The sequence below is a fragment of the Neoarius graeffei genome, chromosome 24 (assembly GCF_027579695.1).
Source record: "Neoarius graeffei isolate fNeoGra1 chromosome 24, fNeoGra1.pri, whole genome shotgun sequence".
NCBI classification, from domain to species: domain Eukaryota; kingdom Metazoa; phylum Chordata; class Actinopteri; order Siluriformes; family Ariidae; genus Neoarius; species Neoarius graeffei.
The window spans coordinates 28,104,045-28,118,903 of NC_083592.1; the positions used below are offsets into that span (position 1 = coordinate 28,104,045).

Genomic DNA, 14,859 nt, shown 5'->3' on the forward strand with positions numbered 1-14,859 from the left:
TACCTATTGCAGATTCAGTCTTCCCAGCCTGGTGCAGGTCTACAGTTTTGTTTCTGGTGTCCTTTGACAGCTCTTTGGTCTTGGCCATAGTGGCGTTTGGAGTGTGACTGTTTGAGGTTGTGGACAGGTGTCTTTTATACTGATAACGAGTTCAAACAGGTGCCATTAATACAGGTAACGAGTGGAGGACAGAGGAGCCTCTTAAAGAAGTTGTTACAGGTCTGTGAGAGCCAGAAATCTTGCTTGTTTGTAGGTGACCAAATACTTATTTTACCGAGGAATTTACTAATTAATTCATTAAAAATCCTACAATGTGATTTCCTGGATTCTTTCCCCCCATTCTGTCTCTCATAGTTGAAGTGTACCTATGATGAAAATTACAGGCCTCTCTCATCTTTTTAAGTGGAAGAACTTGCACAATTGGTGACTGACTAAATACTTTTTTGCCCCACTGTATGTCTATACTGTTCACCCTTAGAACATATTTACAAGAAAAAAAAAGTCTAAAGACAAGGTTTTGACAAGGTTTTAGACAAGGCGTCATATGTCGTCATTATGGGATATACACAGGGTCATCATATGTCATCATTAAGGGATATACACGGGGTCGTCATATGTCATCATTAAGGGATATACACGGGGTCGTCATATGTCATCATTAAGGGGTAAAGAGTTTAAAAAAGTAGGCAGGAATCGTCATTTAAACTCGTTTTTGTGCAATATTTCATTTGGAAAACAGTTTTCAAAATGGCGGCACTGACACTTCACGTTTCGAAGTCTCGCACAAGTCTCGTGAAGATCGCGCAGATGAGCGACGCCTACCGTGGACCAAACGAACTAAATTCAACATGGCTAAAGACCATGAGTCACGATATACAGTAAGGTTGCTAAAATCGAAAACGTAATTGGACAACATGTTAATTAAGAAATAAAGCAAGTTTAAAAATGACTTCAGTTCTCCTTTACTGTAACTGAATGTCTTGACCTGTATCTGTATGATTTTATGCCTTATACTGCTGCCACATTATTAGTTATTTGGATAACTGCATGAATCATCAGGGGTGCAAGGTGTTCCTATTAAAGTGCCCATTAGTGTTTTTGGAAACTAAGAAGCATCATGCACAGTTTTTTATTTATTTATTATTATTATTTTTTTTAAATATTCCTTATGGTTGTGCACACATTTACCTGTCAGGCCGTCAACCAGAGCTGCGTCTGCACCGAGCGTTCGTTCTAACTCTTCGATCTCCCTTTGTATTTGCTGTCGCTCTGCTTCCAGGTCCTTGTGTGCCTACAAGGGACAAAAGTATACGCAGTTGGGCACGTGAACTGCTGCAACACTCTTTAATTAATGGGGAAATCTTGGACATAATTGTACATACAACATTCTCCCCTGCGTGTCCACTGTCATCAGACTCCTCAGCTGCCAGAGGGGAGAAAGGATATGTAAGTGTGTGATACAGTACACAGTGTGCCATCTTAGTGAGATCATATTTGACTCACCGCTGTCACTATCTGAAGATAGCAAGTCTGCAATGTTAGTGCCACTGCCCAGAGTGTTCTCCAGAGCCAAAATCTCGTTCTGTAATTTGTTCCTCTGAGCCAACAGGTCTTCTGAAAATGCCATTTTTCTTTACCTATATAAGCAAAAATATCACACACTGAAATAAACTCACTGTCTGAGTTTACCAGTTACATCAAGCCAGTTACAGTGGTGCTTGAAAGTTTGTGAACCCTTTAGAATTTTCTATATTTCTGCATAAATGACTTAAAACATCATCAGATTTTCACACAAGTCCTAAAAGTAGATAAAGAGAACCCAGTTAAACAAATGAGATAAAAAATATTATACCTGGTCATTTATTTATTGAAGAAAATGATCCAATATTATATAGCTGTGAGTGGCAAAAGTATGTGAACCTCTAGGATTAGCAGTTAATTTGAAGGTGAAATTAGAGTCAGGTGTTTTCAATCAATGGGATGACAATCAGGTGTGAGTGGGCACCCTGTTTTATTTAAAGAACAGGGATCTATCAAAGTCTGATCTTCACAAAACATGTTTGTGGAAGTGTATCATGGCACGAACAAAGGAGATTTCTGAGGACCTCAGGAAAAAGCGTTGTTGATGTTTATCAGGCTGGAAAAGGTTGCAAAACCATCTCTAAAGAGTTTGGACTCCACCAATCCACAGTCAGACAGATTGTGTACAAATGGAGGAAATTCAAGACCATTGTTACCCTCCCCAGGAGTGGTCGACCAACAGAGTTCACTCCAAGAGCAAGATGTGTAATAGTCGGCGAGGTCACAAAAGACCCCAGGGTAATTTCTAAGCAACTGAAGGCCTCTCTCACATTGGCTAATGTTAATGTTCGTGAGTCCACCATCAGGAGAACACTGAACAACAATGGTGTGCATGGCAGGTTGCAAGGAGAAAGCCACTGCTCTCCAAAAAGAACATTGCTGCTCGTCTGCAGTTTGCTAAAGATCACGTGGACAAGCCAGAAGGCTATTGGAAACATGTTTTGTGGACGGATGAGACCAAAAGAGAACTTTTTGGTTTAAATGAGAAGCGTTGTGTTTGGAAAAAGGAAAACACTGCATTCCAGCATAAGAACCTTATCCCATCTGTGGGATACCATGGTGGTGGTAGTATCATGGTTTGGGCCTGTTTTGCTGCATCTGGGCCAGGACGGCTTGCCATCATTGATGGAACAATGAATTCTGAATTATACCAGTGAATTCTAAAGGAAAATGTCAGGACATCTGTCCATGAACTGAATCTCAAGAGAAGGTGGGTCATGCAGCAAGACAACGATCCTAAGCACACAAGTCATTCTACCAAAGAATGATTAAAGAAGAATAAAGTTAATCCAAGTCAAAGTCCTGACCTTAATCCAATGGAAATGTTGTGGAAGGACCTGAAGCGAGCAGTTCATGTGAGGAAACCCACCAACATCCCAGAGTTGAAGCTGTTCTGTATGGTGGAATGGGCTAAAATTCCTCCAAGCCGGTGTGCAGGACTGATCAACAGTTAGTGGAAACGTTTAGTTGCAGTTATTGCTGCACAAGGGGGTCACACCAGATACTGAAAGCAAAGTTTCACATACTTTTGCCACTCACAGATATGTAATATTGGATCATTTTCCTCAATAAATAAATAAATGACCAAGTATAATATTTTTGTCTCATTTGTTTAACTGGGTTCTCTTTATCTACTTTTAGGACTTGTGTGAAAATCTGATGTTTTGGCTCATATTTATGCAGAAATATACGTAGAAAATTGTAAAGGGTTCACAAACTTTCAAGCACCACTGTATCTCAAAGCTTACCCAAACTAACTTACCCTCGCTGGCCACTTTATTAGGACCACCCGCACACCTGCTGTTTAATGCAGTTCTCTAATCAGCCAATCCCTTAACAGCAGCACAATACATCAAATCACGCAGATGCAAATCAAGAGCTTCGGTTAGTGTTCAATTCAAACATCAGAATGGGAAAAATTGGGATCTCAAAGTGTGACCTTCACTGTGATATGGGTGTTGGTTTGAGCCAGATGGACTGGTTTGAGTATTTCAGAAACTGCTCATCTCCTGCTGAGGTTTTCACACACGACAGTCTTTAGAGTTTACACAGAATGGTGGGGGGAACAACACGGAGTGAGTGACAGCTCTATGGGCAGAAACGTCTTGTTGATAAGAGAGGTCAAAGGAAAACGGCCAGATTGGTTTGAACTACCAGGAAGGATATAGCAACTCATATAAATCACTCTTTACAACTGTGGTGAGCAGAAAAGCATCTCAGCATGCAACAGCAGATGATCACACTGGGTTCCACTCCTGCAGCCAAGAACAGGAATCTTAGCATCAAGAACAAGTTCCTATTAAAGTGGCCGGTGAATGTATATGGACATTATTTATCGAGGTAAGCCTAGTAGTAGGGAGAGGCAATATTTATGATACATGTATTTAAAATACAGCTCAAATACAAAATAGGACTTTTGTAATTTGTATTTGACAGGGTTGATAAACATTTAAATATTTTGTATCAAAATATTTTAGTGTTTTGTATTTTTGTTTTTAAAAATACTGTAAAATACTTTCTGTAAGACGTCTACGTGATGACCTCATAAAAACGCAAAATGATGCATGCAGGCTCTGAATGGTCCCGACTCAGTAATCTGCCCAGACTTGTTAAGATCAGCGTAGATTACTACAATTATTTACAGCTCCTGCAAAGATTTGGTCTTTTGTTTCAGTAGCCTAGGTTAATTTTTTTTTTTTACAAATTTACAGAACGTTCTAGCTAACTATTTGACTCAAGTGTCAGCCCTCATAACTGAGGCCATTATTAAAAAATTTTCTGTTTCTGGTCCACCAGCCGGGTGAGTGCTGTTTGTGCAGTTGAAATTTTTTTTAACGCCGGTTTTTCAACGTTTTTTTCGGGTTCGTAAATCTAAAATCGAACTTGACATTTACGCATTCCCAGGGCTTTCCACTAAGGCTCATATTAGCCAGCCATGACAAATAAGTAGCCAGCCGGGGGGAGTAAACACAAAATAAACTCCTGTGCACGCAGTTCCCAGGATTAAATGCATTTTCCACAGACCATTTATTTATTCACTTTACTCAAATACAAAGTAAAATGGCAGTAAATCTTCTTTCTTTTCTTGCGTATTGCATCATGAGGCGTTCCTGGCTTGTAAATCTCTTATTTTCGGTGCATGACACATTCACGCAGCTGAGCATGCTATGAATTAACAACGACAACGGTCTGCAGTGGCGGCTACACAATTACACACTCAGCGAACATTTCTCCATTTGTGTATGAAAATACACTCCAACCACTCAGTTTGGTTTCATTTACAACCAACGGTGTCTTTTGATGCCAGCACGTAATTGAACGAGAGAAGACTGGTTTACCAGAGACAAAATAAGCGTTATCTCTGCTTCTGTTCCCTCCGATGTTGCCTCCGACGGCCCCGACACGCTACTGCCTCCGCCGAGTGCGCGCGCACACACACCGCATGTCGGGGCCGCGGATGAGTTACTCTCCCTTACTCTGCGCATGCGCCGTGCGGCACAAAAAAATGGCAGCCACCATGAAGGAAGGAGATCCGGAGTTTTCAAACATTTGCTTAAGTGTGAAATCGCAAAATGGTATTCTAGCGAACAGCAAAATAGTAAAGATTCAGAAAAACAAATCATTCAGTGATCATTTTAATAGTGTAATTTCATCCGAACTAGGCCTAACGGTCGATTTAGAACTACAAAAAGTCCGTGTGTCGGACATTTTAAGTACCTTTGTAAAAGTTTTGCAAATGTTGCAGTCAGCATTTAAAATGCTAACTTAGTTTTTCTACAAGTTTCAGTTGATTAAACTGTCATATTTTATTAAATGTGTCTGCTTTTGTAATAAAAGTACTGAAAGAAAAAGCAAACACAGCATTGCGATTTCTTATCCATCCATATATTAAAAAAAAAATCCCTCCCGCCCGACTGAATTTTTTTGCTCACCTGGTGGACAGGAAACGGATTTTTTTTAAAGGATGGCCTGATGTTAGCTGGCAACTTTCAGACTATGTTAAGTTGTCATCGGTTGTGTACAAGGGGGGAAAAAAAAAATTCAGAGTTGTTGTACATTACTTTATAATGGCATGAGATGGTGTAACTTATTAAACACACATGTTTTGTGCCTTATTCTCATTAACATTGTGCTGCAACATCAATCTGATGAAGTTTCCGGTTACATTTAACATCAAAACATAATGGTCGTTTAATAATTGTTGACCAAGTGCTAAAAAGTTTGTTTTCAACTTCCAAATAGGTGTCCAATGGTTGATAACTAAATAATTGATTGTACCCTAATTGAAGTAGCTGTTTAGTAAGATCATGCATTTGCATACAGTATCATTGCATAAATTACTGCTCGGCACATTTATTACATTTATGATTAACAGTCAAATGATTAATTAATTACTAAGAAACGAGTTACTATGGATAAAGGTACTGTACTAACAGGTGCTATTGCCTGCTTATGAATGACTTGTTTGTCATTGAATCAGTGTTGCTTCATTACCAAACACCAAGTAATTAAATTATGACAATTATCAGTCATTAACAAGCAGGTCAGAATGTTTGATTTGTTAAAGGTGCTGACGCCAAAATGATCTGAAATTTAAAAAATTTTTTTTTTAAATTTAAAAAAATAGTGTGCATGGCATTTTTCTATATCCTGTAAGTTTAATTGCTCTCAATATCATGTGGATGAGCTGTGATCATTTTGATGTGCTAAGGATTGCTTTTCCTCTGTTTTGGGACCGAATATCCTACCTCTTGAGGTAAACAATATGGCCCCATGGAAGCAGCAGAATGCAAGGGGCTTTAGCTACTTAGCATAACTATGGAATTGTGAAACACCAAGATGGTGACACACGGAAAACATCGTGACCCTGCATCGACCTCAGAGTTTGGAGTCGCAGGTATATAATTTGTTGTAGACATTCGTGATTAGATCCATGAAACAATTAAGTTATTCCACGAAATCAAGTCGTACATGAGCTGATAGCCAACGAGGCACGTAGCGCCAAAAGTCATGTACAATGAGGTTGAGTGAAATAACTTTTATTATATCCACAATCACTGGATTTTGAGAAAACAGAGCACTTTTTTTGGCAAATTTGATAAATAAAAACTTTATACAAAACATCCAACAAAATCATTTCAAATTAGAATGTAAACAAACTGGCAAAATGACAGTAGCAATTTGTGAAAAATGTTATAATAATTCTTGTAAAATTAATTTTTAAAAAAGATCAAATACTTTTATTCCATATTTTGTTGCTTTTTTTTTGTATTTTTTTGGGGGGGGTTCTTCTTCTTTACCTTTTTTTGGCGGTTGGCAAACCAACTTAAAGGTGCATTACTGCCACCAACTGGGCTGGAGTGTAGAATGGGCGATTATATTCTTTTAGCCATTTCTGTTTCTTTTAAAAACTTGATACTTTTTGGGGGTTTGTTTTTGAATAGTTTTTTATTTCATCCTCAGTTGGTTCAGCAACATGCTCCGCCATTTTGTTTTTCTCTTCTCATGGTATAGGAGCTGATTGGCTACTCTACTACTAAGTTATCAGAATGCGCAATTGCTCATATTCAGTGAATGTGGATAGAATAGAAGATGAAGCTCTCATTTCCTTCTGTGTAAGACCAAAACATTAGGTGTATAACCCCATACTTGCTACCGTGGAGTCAAGCCCATGCATTCTAAGGCTAAGATAGCTAAGCACTAGCTAGAATGATTTAGTTATCTGTCCAGAAAAACGGCAGGTCATCGAACCTTGTTCTATCTCGCAGCTGCACTCACTAGGCAGGCTTTCCTTTTCTTTTCTGCTGGCTTTTAGCTGGAGAGAGAGAGAGAGAGAGAGAGAGAGAGCGGAGTCCATCATGTTTGCCCAGGCCGGCTTGTTTTGGTTAAAAGTAGGTCAAACACACCCCATGGTGGTCACGTGATATATATGTTATTTACCAGCTGGGAGAGCCGTATCGTGAAATACCATGACCGAGGTCTTGAAAGTACTGAGCGAGGCCCTCTGGGCTGAGGTCAGTATTCAAGGCCGAGGTCACAGTATTTCACCATACGGACCAACCTTAAGCTGGTAAATAATCTATTTTTTTTCTTTACCAAATTCTAACAGAAAATGAGAGCGCCCGAAAGGGAAAACCAAACCAAGCTGCCATTTTGAATCCTCATTCACGGCTGTAATGCAAATTGCTTCCTCCTCGGTATACAAGTGCACTTCCATGGCAGGAAAAAAAAACTACACTTTGCCGCCTATGTGGTCCCCTATTTATACAAATAGGAGTCATTCAGGATTCAGCCATGTTTTTGCTCGGCGTTAGCAAGTTAGAGGTTTTCATCTTTCTCCTGAAATGTTTTCTTTTATTTCTTCTTCCTCAGGGTAGTAAAACTCGCTTTCGCTGTGAACACTGTCGTTATCGCTATCCATGCTGTAAAATTAATGCTATTTTGAATCCTCATTCACAGCTGTAATGCAAATGGCTTCCTCCTCGGTATACAAGTGCACTTCCATGGCAGGAAAAAAAACGCTACATTTTGCGGCCTATGTAGTCCCCTATTTATACAAATAGGAGTCATTCAGGATTCAGCCATGTTTTTGCTCAGTGTTAGCAAATTACAGGTTTTTAGCTTTCTCCTGAAGTGTTCTATTTTATTTCTTCTTCCTCAGGGTAGTAAAACTCGCTTTTGCTGTGAACACTGTCGTTATCATTATCCATGCTGTAAAGTTAATGCTATTCTCCTGAGAAATGCTGGCAAAAATTTATAAGATTTTTGATAATCTTATAAAAAAATGTTGACAAAAAAATGCTATTATGTTTGTTGTTGTGAACGAGCGAGTCGCCAGAGGTCTGTACCTGGGGTCTGTACTGTAGGATACGGACCCGCTCGCCAGCCAATCAGAGCGCAGGATTTGGACCGCGAAAAAAATAATGTTGCTTACTTGCTTTGGCAATCTCCGGAATTGTAAAATGCGGGACGCTTTTTATCTCGGCAAAACACTTACACGCAGGATACACGGTGTGTGCAGCAGCGAAACATCTCGAAACTCCAACAGCAAGAGAAATCGAACATTTTTTGCCCAGAATTCAACTTTGCAGTCAGGACCTTTAACTGGGTGCATGTGTCAGATTTATGGCAGGCATTATAGTCAGTGAACTGGTGAAGGGACAGAGCAAAGAGGAACTACTGATATGCCAGCTGTGCAAAGTGACTTCAAGCTTTGTTGGAAAAGTAAAGTATTTTTTAAAAATGCAAAAAGACAGCCATTTATTTAATATGTTTTTTATACACTTAGAACAAGGGTTTCGGGGTCTTATTTTAAAATATATATTTTTGCCCATCCCTGCCTATTAACTGCAGTTTAGTCGTTACACTGCTCTCAGCTAAATCACCTCTGACTCTCCTCACCATAACATTATACACACCGAAAATACAGTTTACAATTACACTCGAAACAGGACAAAAACTCAACAGTTTAACGTAAACTTTCCATGCGCATCTTTACTCTCTCTCTCTCTGTAGATCAGAGCCCAGGTCGTTAGCATATTACCCAGAGTGCAGTTCGAGAGAGTCGGAACAGAGTTATTAATCAGGAAAATTACACTAAATCAAAGTTTTGTTTTTCTGCTGCCTAACAGACATTGAGCCTATAATTTCATTCATCTTTTAATGACAGGACAATTAACATACTGACCGTGTTTATAACTCCACACATGTAACGTCAACAAAACGTTGAGACACCGGGCATGATAGACGCAGAACGCACACAGATATCGTGTAAACCGGTTTCAAAATAAAAGTCTCATCAAATGATTATTATTATTACTACTAATAATAATAATAATAATTAAGTCCTGAAAGTAAATTGAGTTACAATTAAGACAATGATAATGATGTTGAAGTGAGGAATAAAACGCAGCACATGATGTGTGATGTGTTCTGATGGATAACGCAATGATGGCTACCTCCCTGCTGTACATCATTTTCCTACAGCAGCATGTTTACTCCTTATTATGAAAGAGGATTAGGGCCACTGTGAGAAAAAAGTCAGAACTCAGTTTTTTTTTTTTCTCACAGTGGCCCTAATCCTCTTCTGTACCTTATACAACAGTGTTTCACCAAATTAAGTAATTTTTATGTATTCATGAACTCATGAAATTCATATTCATATATACAGTACTGTGCAAAAGTCTTAGGCACATGTAAACAAATGCTGGAGACCAAAAATGACTTAAAAATAATGAAATGAAATGTTTCAAGATGAGCGGCACGGTGGTGTAGTGGTTAGCGCTGTCGCCTCACAGCAAGAAGGTCCGGGTTCGAGCCCCGTGGCCGGCGAGGGCCTTTCTGTGCGGAGTTTGCATGTTCTCCCCGTGTCCGCGTGGGTTTCCTCCGGGTGCTCCGGTTTCCCCCACAGTCCAAAGACATGCAGGTTAGGTTAACTGGTGACTCTAAATTGACCGTAAGTGTGAATGTGAGTGTGAATGGTTGTCTGTGTCTATGTGTCAGCCCTGTGATGACCTGGCGACTTGTCCAGGGTGTACCCCACCTCTCACCCATAGTCAGCTGGGATAGGCTCCAGCTTGCCTGCGACCCTGTAGAACAGGATAAAGCGGCTAGAGATAATGAGATGAGATGTTTCAAGATTAAAAAACTAGAGTGGCGGCTACGATTATCGACACCTTTTCAGATTTACCAATAAAAAACAATTTTACAAACGTGAGTCTCAGTTACAACAGTTATCACTGGTTAATTAATCAACCAGAAGACCCGGCTCGCCCTTTGATCTTATCATCTGATGATGCAGCTTGTTACCTGAGACGGAATTATTTTTTAACACGATCAGCAATTTGAGGAAAACCCAGACGTTATCATCGCAGGTAAGCATGGTGGAAAGATCATGGACATGTTTTTATTGATCAAATTCACTGATATTTCATGATCTCCTTGTCAAAACCTACTTTGTTTCTTACTCTTTTATTTGACAGTCGCCATTTTGTATCTAAACGCGCGTTTGAGAAGTCACGTGAGGTGTCGTTAATAGTGATCACTTTCACCGGTGTCCACCATTATCGACACCCTGTGGAATTAAGTGACATTTACAACTGTTATGGATCGAGCTTTGTGTAACATTGTTGAAGTATATGAAGTACTTTTTTAAAAAAGTGCTGTGATTTATATACTGTATATATTTTTTTCTGATTCATAACAGAATGGAATGTTTATAGAGTATTTGGAATTCTACAGCAATAAATAGAATTAGACCAGAACTAAATTCCTAGCAGATAAAAAATTACATGCTTGAAATATTCAGATTTTTCTATTCCATTCGGAATTTTTTTTTCAATTTATTGTAAATATCTACAATTAGGCTCCAGCTTGCCTGCGACCCTGTAGAAGGATAAAGCGGCTAGAGATAATGAGATGAGATGAGATATTACAATATCAGTAAACATTTTATATTTTTAGATGTAAAAATATAAAGTTTTGATTCGAGGAATGACATGCGACCTTTGACCTGGATTTCCATGTGGTTACAATGTCAATTGCCTGTTGATATTTACTGGTAAACGACAAAACTAGAAATTAATACAAACAACAATGAATGATTAGCAAAATATGATCTACGAAAATACTTAGAAAGTGGAACAAAAAGATTTTCTGACGCAGGTTAAACATTATCAGTTTATTTGTTTACAAACATTAGAATTACTTCCTCATTTACGTAAACACCGACATCCATATATTTATATAAAATATATTTTGTACTAAATATAAGTCTGTGTAAACCAAATTTTACATAAAAACTGTTTTGTTAACTTAATACCACATACCGATTTTTTTTTTTTAATAAGTAATCATCTGGATGTCAATAATTGTGGAACGGTGTCGATAACTGTAGACAAAGGTGTCGATAACTGTGGAACGATGTCACGTGATCTGATACACTAAGTAATTGGGAATCAATTCATTTTTTTCCAGTGGAAGTTTGAGTAATTATTCACAATTATGCACAATTTACATACTGAAAGTTTTTTCTACTTTAGCAATGGTCAAAAGATCGTTAAGGTGTCGATAATTGTAGCCGCCGCTCTACTATAAACAACAGTAAGCCATAATAAATGACAAAGTCAATATTTGGTGTGAGACGACCCTTTGCTTTAGAAAACAGTAGTCTCAGTTCAGGCTTCTCTCAGGTATTTTTTTTTTGTACGCACAAGAAACATTCACATTTATTTATTTTTACACGTCCCTTTAGGGTCTCTGTAATGGTGTCTAATGTGGGACATCCAGGAAACAGGTTCCTCTTATCCATCCATTATCCATAGCTGCTTATCCTGTGCAGGGTCGCAGGAAAGCTGGAGCCTATCCCAGCTAACTATGGGTGAGAGGCGGGGTACACTCTGGACAAGTCGCCAGATCATCGCAGGGCTGACACACAGAGACACACAACCATTCACACTCACGGTCAATTTAGAGCCACCAGTTAACCTAACCTGCACCCGGAGGAAACCCATGCAGACACAGAAAGGCCCTCATCAGCCGCTGGGCTTGAACCCAGAACCTTCTTGCTGTGAGGCGACAGTGCTAACCACTACACCACCATGCTACCCTGTTCCTGTTATCACTTATGCTATATATATTATTATTCCCTCAACAGCATCTCTTCTTCTGTTTCTTTTAAAGTTAATAAGACAAAAAAAAAAACAGCTTGCAAAACAGAAAGCAAAAAGTTATCTGTCCTGAACATTCCTGTGGTAGAGACTCCTTCCATATTAATAGAAAATAATAATTAGTTCAACTTATATAGTGCCTTTCTCACACCCAAGGTCGCTTTACAATTTAAAAAAAAAGTCTCCTTACAGAAACCTTCACCATGTCAATGATTATACAGTACATTATTCTTTGTTAAACAGTAACTCTTTTAAATCAGTTTATTATTAGACTTTGATTACATGGCACATTTTCCATACAAGTCCACGTTACTATTATTATTGTTAATAATCTCATCTCATTATCTCTAGCCGCTTTATCCTTCTACAGGGTCGCAGGCAAGCTGGAGCCTATCCCAGCTGACTACGGGCGAAAGGCGGGGTACACCCTGGACAAGTCGCCAGGTCATCACAGGGCTGACACATAGACACAGACAACCATTCACACCTATGGTCAATTGAGAGTCACCAGTTAACCTAACGTGCATGTCTTTGGACTGTGGGGGAAACCGGAGCACCCGGAGGAAACCCACGCGGACACGGGGAGAACATGCAAACTCCACACAGAAAGGCCCTCGCCGGCCACGGGGCTCGAACCCAGACCTTCTTGCTGTGAGGCGACAGCGCTAACCACTACACCACCGTGCCGCCCATTGTTAATAATAATAATAATAGCAGATTAGACAAGTACATTAATATAAACCTGTGATTTGTCTTGTCGCTGGAACTACTGTCAGAGCTGATGGTATGAAAAAGGCAAATCTTCTAACCAATCAAAATCAAGAATTCAACAGCTCTGTGGTATAATAACAATTAGCAAATCTTTATTTCTTAAAAAGTAAATCAATAAATGGGGAAGTCATAGCCTAATGGTTAGAGAAGCAGCTTTGGGACCAGAAGGTCATCAGTTCAAGTCCCTAGACTAGCAGGAATAGCTGAAGTGTCCTTGAGCAAGGCACCATACCCCTAACTACTCTCCAGGCTGCTCTGGATAAGCGTGCCTGCTAAATGCCATTAATGTAAATGACAGCCACACTGAGACAGTGATGTACAAGTATTTATTAGTCATAATTTTGAGTATAAAGTCTGCTTAATATAAATATCTGCTGATTAATAAAGTAACAATACGCATCACAACAGTTTCTAGAATAAAATTAGTACATTGTTTTAATTAAAACCACAGAGATAAACAGTGTATTTGAGTACACAGGAAGGTCTAAAAACAAACACACACCACTACCAAAATATGATTTGAATCTTTGGTCAAAAAAAAGAATGGTTTGAAAACCCACCCAGTCAATATGTCCAATTTCTGTAATTAAAGTTCTCATTATTTTGTATGCATCAAAATAACATGATAAAATGTTTGTGAATGCAAAAGTAGGTTGTTTATACATATCTCATGTACAGATGAATGCAAAGGATCTCTATTTTAATATATTTATTTACTAAATTACAAAATTCAAAGAAGTTGAAAATGTAACAAGGGTGTATCCTGGAAGTCGACAACAATCCAGAACATGGCTTACAAGGAAAAAAATGTATTTTCAAACTTTTTTCATAAAAAATTAACACATTACAGAGATATTATATTTTATAGACCATGTTTCTGCTAAAAACATCAACCTACAAAAAGCTTCCAGCTAATTTTCTTAAAAACTGAGCAATAATTTAATTTTGAACTCAAAGGCAGAAACTGTTTACTGATCCATACAGTAATTATTTTTATAATTAGAAAGTATCCTTCTTTTGTTTTTAGAAATACCATAAAGACTTCTGCACAGTACTAATTTTTTTTTTACTATTAATACAACCCTGATTCCAAAAAAGTTGGGACAAAGTATAAATTGTAAATAAAAACGGAATGCAATAATTTACAAATCTCAAAAACTGATATTGTATTCACAATAGAACATAGACAACATATCAAATGTCGAAAGTGAGACATTTTGAAATTTCATGCCAAATATTGGCTCATTTGAAATTTCATGACAGCAACACATCTCAAAAAAGTTGGGACAGGGGCAATAAGAGGCTGGAAAAGTTAAAGGTACAAAAAAGGAACAGCTGGAGGACCAAATTGCAACTCATTAGGTCAATTGGCAATAGGTCATTAACATGACTGGGTATAAAAAGAGCATCTTGGAGTGGCAGCGGCTCTCAGAAGTAAAGATGGGAAGAGGATCACCAATCCCCCTAATTCTGCGCCGACAAATAGTGGAGCAATATCAGAAAGAAGTTTGACAGTGTAAAATTGCAAAGAGTTTGAACATATCATCATCTACAGTGCATAATATCATCAAAAGATTCAGAGAATCTGGAAGAATCTCTGTGCGTAAGGGTCAAGGCCTGAAAACCATACTGGGTGCCCGTGATCTTCGGGCCCTTAGACGGCACTGCATCACATACAGGCATGCTTCTGTATTGGAAATCACAAAATGGGCTCAGGAATATTTCCAGAGAACATTATCTGTGAACACAATTCACCATACCATCTGCCGTTGCCAGCTAAAACTCTATAGTTCAAAGAAGAAGCCGTATCTAAACATGATCCAGAAGCGCAGACGTCTTC

At 38.6% G+C, this 14,859-nt stretch overlaps 1 protein-coding gene across 1 annotated transcript in view; it reads right to left on the reverse strand.

Moving 5' to 3' along the window:
* The window catches only part of snapc4 (small nuclear RNA activating complex, polypeptide 4), a 54,291-nt gene extending 44,940 nt beyond the window's left edge, over nucleotides 1–9,351 (reverse strand). The window contains exons 1-4 of the mRNA XM_060906975.1: nucleotides 9,269–9,351; nucleotides 1,504–1,637; nucleotides 1,383–1,423; nucleotides 1,189–1,291 (exon numbers count right to left, since the gene is read on the reverse strand). Coding sequence (XP_060762958.1) covers nucleotides 1,189–1,291; nucleotides 1,383–1,423; nucleotides 1,504–1,627 — 268 coding nt within the window. The 5' untranslated portion in view covers nucleotides 1,628–1,637; nucleotides 9,269–9,351. The remainder of the gene's footprint in view (nucleotides 1–1,188; nucleotides 1,292–1,382; nucleotides 1,424–1,503; nucleotides 1,638–9,268) is intronic.
* Between the last annotated feature and the right edge of the window lie 5,508 nt (nucleotides 9,352–14,859).